The 5,451-nt window shown below is 59.3% G+C and overlaps 1 protein-coding gene across 1 annotated transcript; it reads right to left on the reverse strand.

Annotated features, from left to right (window-relative positions):
- Positions 1–370: 370 nt before the first annotated feature.
- Positions 371–4,543, reverse strand: LINGO4 (leucine rich repeat and Ig domain containing 4). Its single transcript, XM_040999221.1, has 2 exons — positions 4,494–4,543; positions 371–2,168 (listed from the first exon to the last, which is right to left on the reverse strand). Exon 2 carries the CDS (start codon positions 2,153–2,155, stop codon positions 371–373), a length of 1,785 nt encoding a protein of 594 aa, XP_040855155.1. The 5' UTR covers positions 2,156–2,168; positions 4,494–4,543.
- Between the last annotated feature and the right edge of the window lie 908 nt (positions 4,544–5,451).

Consider the following 5,451-nt stretch of genomic DNA (forward strand, 5'->3'; position numbering starts at 1 on the left):
CCCTGAAGCAAACATAGCTGTGGCTGGCAGCTAGCATTGGTTATGAAAGTGTGTGAGTGCAGAAAGCTCAGTGGTCAGACTAGGCGCCTTGATTCCCCTGTGTGTGTATGTGTGTGTGTCTGTCTGGGGGTATGGGAAAAGCCTAGAGTGACCACAGAGCCTGGATCCGCAGCTCCTGGGACTCGAGAGGAGAGATGCAGGGCACAGACCCTCTCTCAAGGCAGCGCTAGTTGCTGGCACAGTGCAGTCAGGATTGGGAGGGTGGGGAAGTGGGGGCTGCTTGGTACCAGGTTCTGGTTCAAGTGACCTTCCTTCCTCCTCCTCCCTGCAGCATCTGAAGCCCCCCCACCCAGCATAGGGAAAGAAAAGGTCAGAAGAGCTTGGCAGTGACGCGGTTACCCACAGAGTTCTTATCCCCAGAAGGCCGAGGGGCCACGAAGTCAAAGGTCACGTGGTGCTTGACCCGGCCCTTGCCCTTGCTCCAGAGGGCAATCAGGCCAAAGCAAAGAGTCACTGAGGTGAGGAAGGGGAGGAAGCCGACGGCCAGCACCATGGCCACGCCTCTGCCATCCAGGAAGAAAGGCCGGGGGATCCCTGGCATGGTGATGTTGGGGTCTGAGAGAGTGCCATTGGGCGTTTCCACGTGGATCACCTCCAGCCAGGTCCTCAGGGAGTCATTCCCAGCTACGTTGCTGACCACACAGATATAGGCCCCTCTGTCCCGTAGCTGCACCGAGCGGATCTCTAGTGTCCCATCGGCCAGGACCCTGATTCTCCCAGCCCTTCCCAGCCATGCCCCTTGGGGCCTCCTCCAGGAGACTGTGGGGGTGGGGTCACCATCTCCGGAGCAGGAGAATGTGGCATGTCCCCCCTCCTCAGCGATGACCCACCGAGGCCCTGATTTCCGGATCAAGGCTGGCTGGCAGGTGAAGTGCCCTGGGGGCAGGATGTCCGAGAAGTCCCTCAGGCTCTTGCCCTGGACGTGCTGGGGGCCGGCACAGGCAGGTGGGGAGGTGCCAAAGTCCAGGTGGCGACGCAGCCGCAGCAGCCACAGCAGGCGACAGTCGCAGGTCAGGGGGTTGCCGGACAGCCTCAGGGTGACCAGCTTGTTCGGAGAAGGGAAGGCTGTCTCCTCTAACGTCTGAAGGGCATTGTTGGCCACATCCAGCAGGTGAAAGGCAGTCAGGCCGTGGAAGGCATGGGCGGCAATGGAGGTGAGGCATGCACCTGACAGCCGGAGCTCCTGCAACCGTGCCAAGGGGCTGAGGCGTCGGGCTGGGATGGCCGAGATGGGGTTCTGAGACAGGTCCAGGACCCTGAGGAAGCTCAGGTGGTACAGCGCCTGGAAAGGCACTGAGCTCAGATTGCAGCGGGTAATGGCCAGGCTGCTAAGGTTGAGCCCGGCCAGACTGCCAGGGTCCAGGGCTTCCAAGGATGGCCAGTGGTGGATCTCCAACTCTTTAAGCTGCCCCAGCCCTTGGAGGGCCCCCGCCGGCAACCTCTCAATATCCAGTTCCCGGAGCCTCAAGACTAACAGGGTGGGGAGGCGGGCCAGTGCGAGGCCGGGCACCGTGCTCAGGTTGCAGCGCTCCAGGGTGAGGGTGCTCAGCTTGGTCAGCCCCGTGAAGGCCCCAGGTGCCACAAACACCAAGTGGTTGTCCCCAACCTCCAGCTGCTGAAGGCTGCCCAGCTCTGCAAACGTCCCATCAAGGAAGAGAACAATCTGGTTGAGGCGCAGGTCCAGCAGCGTGAGTGCAAACAGGCCTGAGAAGACCCCTGGCCCCACGATACGTAGACGATTGCCCTGCAGCCTCAGGGTGAGCAGGTGCTGCAGGCCCTGGAATGCCCCAGGCTCCAAGGTGGATAGCTGGTTGTGGCTGAGGTCTAGTTCCCTGAGCAGGCCCAGGCGGGAGAGCATGCCCCGCTGTAGCCCCCACAGGCGGTTCCCACTCAGGTCTAGGAGCTCAGTGTCCAGTGGGAGGCCACCAGGCACAGCCTCCAGGCGCCTGTGGCCGCAGAGCACGGCCCGGGGCTGGGAGGTGCAGTCACATGGGGCAGGGCAGCTGCCACTGCTTCCCCCAGGCAGCAGGAGCAGGAGTAGGAGGCGGGGCCAGAGGGACAAGGCTGGTTTTGGTGTCTCCGTGGCTGCATCCATGCCCTCTTCAGTCCTGGAACACAGGAGGACACGGGCCTTACTGGAACAGGACCTGAGACGCCCCCTGAACTTCGCTGACTCCCCTCCTCCTTTGAGGCGGGGCAGAAGGCCGTCTATCCAGCTCAACACTGCCGACAGCAATGGCAAATAGGACACAGAACCAGGAAGAATTCTGGGGCGCTGCATCCCTGGGGCTTTCTAGGGCTCCTCTTTGAGGAATCTCTTTTCCTCCCCCACTCAGCCCTGGATCCCTGGCAAAGTGGTGGCTAGCTCACCAGCTTGTGGAACCCTACGGGAGCTTGCCTCGGGTGTGCAAAGTTGTGTGGAATGGGAGACTGGGAGCAGCAGGGTGGGTAGCTGTGTCTCCTAGGAATGGATTTTCTCCTAAGCCTGAGAGATCCAGGTGTGCCCATGGGTCCAGACTCTGTTATCTGCTCCCTGCTGTATCATCCTCCCCAGCCCTGGGCCCTACTGTGGCTCCACCCACCATATTGTGTGCCCATGGCTTTGGTTAAGGCTCTGGGAGGTCGAATATCTGGCCCAGAGTCCTTATGTCCTGATGAGGACAGAGGTTCTCACCTTGACTAAGTCACCCCAGGCTGGGAACCATGCAGGTGTCTGCTGTATTCCCACCCCCAGGCCCTGTTTGAGCCTGAACCCTGGACTGGCAGAGCCAGTCTCCCCCAGAATGCCCACATGGCGGGCAACCAAACTGCATATTAGCCCATGGCCCGGGATTCAGGGATCTTTGGATGTGAAAGCTGGGGATTCTTCACAGGAACCCCCAGAGGTGAGCCCAAATTGGGATGTGTGAGGGTCCCAAAGGATGCATATGCTTTGAGTTCTGAGTCCCTAGCCTCTCTGACTGTGGCTCAGTGTGTGAGTTGGATAGCAGACTCCTCGTCCCCTTGGTCTGAGCTTCCTCCATGATATAGCAGACAGAGTGTGAGCCAGGGAGGCATGGCTGAGTGAGGTGGAACAGCATTGGCTCTGATGTGGTGGCGTAGTGGGGAAAGGGGCCTGGGCTGGCACGGTGGGTATCTGGACGCAGACACTGGGCAGAAACTGCCCGGTTACAGGGGGTCCTGGAAACTGTGCACCCAGGCATGACCTGGCAGGTGGGCTGGAGAAGGGATGGAGGTGGTAAGAAGTCCTTGACTCACCCTGTTCATCACCAACAGGGACACCCCTCTTCCTGCACCCTGGCAATGGGGTTGCACATCTGGGCTTCTCACTGGCTGCTGGCCCTGCTCGTCCTTGGGGCTTCAGACTCTCTAGGCCCTAAGGCTACACCCCTGGTAGAAATAAGGTGAGGCAGTTTAAGATCGTCTCTCACTCTCTACCCATTCCTCTAGAAGGGCTGCCTCCTGCTGGATGCCCTGTAGGCACCTCAGAGGACTGTGGCTGCTGGCAAACTAAAGGCCAGCAGTGCAGAGATATGCGGGGCAACCTGCTGGGGCTCAAGGCTGAGAAGGAATAGCTAGGGCTGCTGCACAGACCTAACAGGTACTCCCCTGCCATGCACTGACCAGCCTGCCGGGAGCTCTTTAGGGACAGCACTGTCCCAACTTCCCTCCCCCTCCCTGTGCCTCTCTTCTGGGAAGTCCACCTGACATCCAGCTCTCCATCACTGCTGCTGCGGTCCTTGCTCCTACTTGCCGCTCTGCATTCAGCAAAAAGAGCAGTGAGGCATGAACTCAGCCCCCACTTCCTCCCTGCTCTTGTGATCCCCAAGCCGGTTGGGCCAGGGGCTGGGGACCGACTGCTCTTATTGACAAGGTAGCTCATTTTGTCATCACAAACTTCTCTCGCCAAGCAACCCTCCTCCCGCTTGTCCTCCATCCCATGGCTATAGGACTGGCTTCCGGCCACTTTGCAAGAAGACACAGGTGTGGGAACGTTTTGTTTCTTTCTGTCAGTGGGGTGGGGTCTGGGGCATCATCCCCTTGCGCCCGCTAAGATGAGGAGCATTTGTGTTGCTCTATGTGGTAGTGCAGAGACCCCAGTGAACAAGGACCTTCTCTTTACAGTGCAGTGGACAGAGGTACAGGGACCTGTATTATGGGGATGTGGGGGTCCTGACTGTTGGGGAAATATCCTTCCTGGGGATGAGGGAACTTTGGAGGGAAGGATAAGAAGGAGGTCTCTTGGAACATGCTCTCCCCAGGGGAACCTGGGACATTGTCTTTACCCATGGAAATCCTGTGGAATCAGGAGGAATGGTTGGCCAGAGTGGGGTGGGGGCAGGAGTGCAAAGCCTCTTGCCTTGGCAGGCATACAGATCTCCGTTATCGGAAAGAGCAGCTGTGGTGGCAGGACAGAGAGTAGGGGCACTTACCTGAGAAGCCGGAGGGTGGCATCAAGTTGGGCACCGCATCTGTCCAGGGCTGGGGCCGCTGGCCCATTCGAGCTGCACCTCAGGCCCCTGCACCTTCCCAGTTCCCAGCTCCCTGCGTGCCTGCCTGCCTGCCTGCCTGCCGGCCGCTGCTGCGACTGCCACGACTGCCACTCACTGCCACCGCTGCTGCCAAGACCGAGTTAGAGAAAAGAGCCAGAAAGCGGTTCTCTCTTCTCCCTCTCTCTCTTTAAACCAGGCGAGAATGAGTCTGCAGCAACCCTGTTGGTGCAAAATAAATAAATAAAGCAGCCAGGGAGGGCTGCAGCAAGCGCCACTCAGGTTGGCGAGGGAGGGGGAAGAAGGGATGGGAGGGTGGGGAGGCTGTGGTGCTGGGAAGGGTCTGCAGTGGATGGCAGCCGGGAGACTCCACGGGGGCTCACCTCCTCAGTCATCCCCCCACCCCCACTCCCTGGAAACGCAAGGGCAAATCACTTTTTTCCAGAGCACCGTCTTTAGGTGTGCTGGCAGCAGGGTGCTTCTGTGCCATCTCTAAATCTTGTGAGTGCGTTGTGGGTGTCATTCACGGGCAAGTTCTGGGTCAGGACCTCCCCCTGCGGAGCTTTATTCGCTGTTCCTTCTGAGGGGTGAGTGTGGGGGGTTGAGAGGGGGAAGGGGGTTCCTGAAGATCCACCAGCCACTGGGGAGGCTGCTCTGTCTGGACAGACACTGGGGAGAGGGCTAGGCCTCCTAGGGTGCTACGATCACTTAGGGCACCAAACGATTGCTGAGGCAGAAACCTGGGTCCCCACGCAGGAGGCAGGAGAACAGGGTGATGGGTAATGTCATTGAGGGTTCCTTCCACCCCACCTCTCTCTCTCTCGCACACACACACATAGAGCTCTTGCCTTCAGAATCATTTTATAAAGAATGGCACAAGGTGGGGTTCACGTTTACCCAG

The sequence above is a fragment of the Ochotona curzoniae genome, unplaced genomic scaffold (genome assembly GCF_017591425.1).
Source record: "Ochotona curzoniae isolate NIBS_2020 unplaced genomic scaffold, NIBS_Ocur_1.0 scaffold_1037, whole genome shotgun sequence".
Taxonomy (NCBI): Eukaryota; Metazoa; Chordata; class Mammalia; order Lagomorpha; family Ochotonidae; genus Ochotona; species Ochotona curzoniae.

What these genes read in the sequence shown, in the direction of transcription:
- LINGO4 (XM_040999221.1), bottom strand. Translation starts at nt 2,155, where the DNA reads ATGGATGCAGCCACGGAGACACCAAAACCAGCCTTGTCCCTCTGGCCC.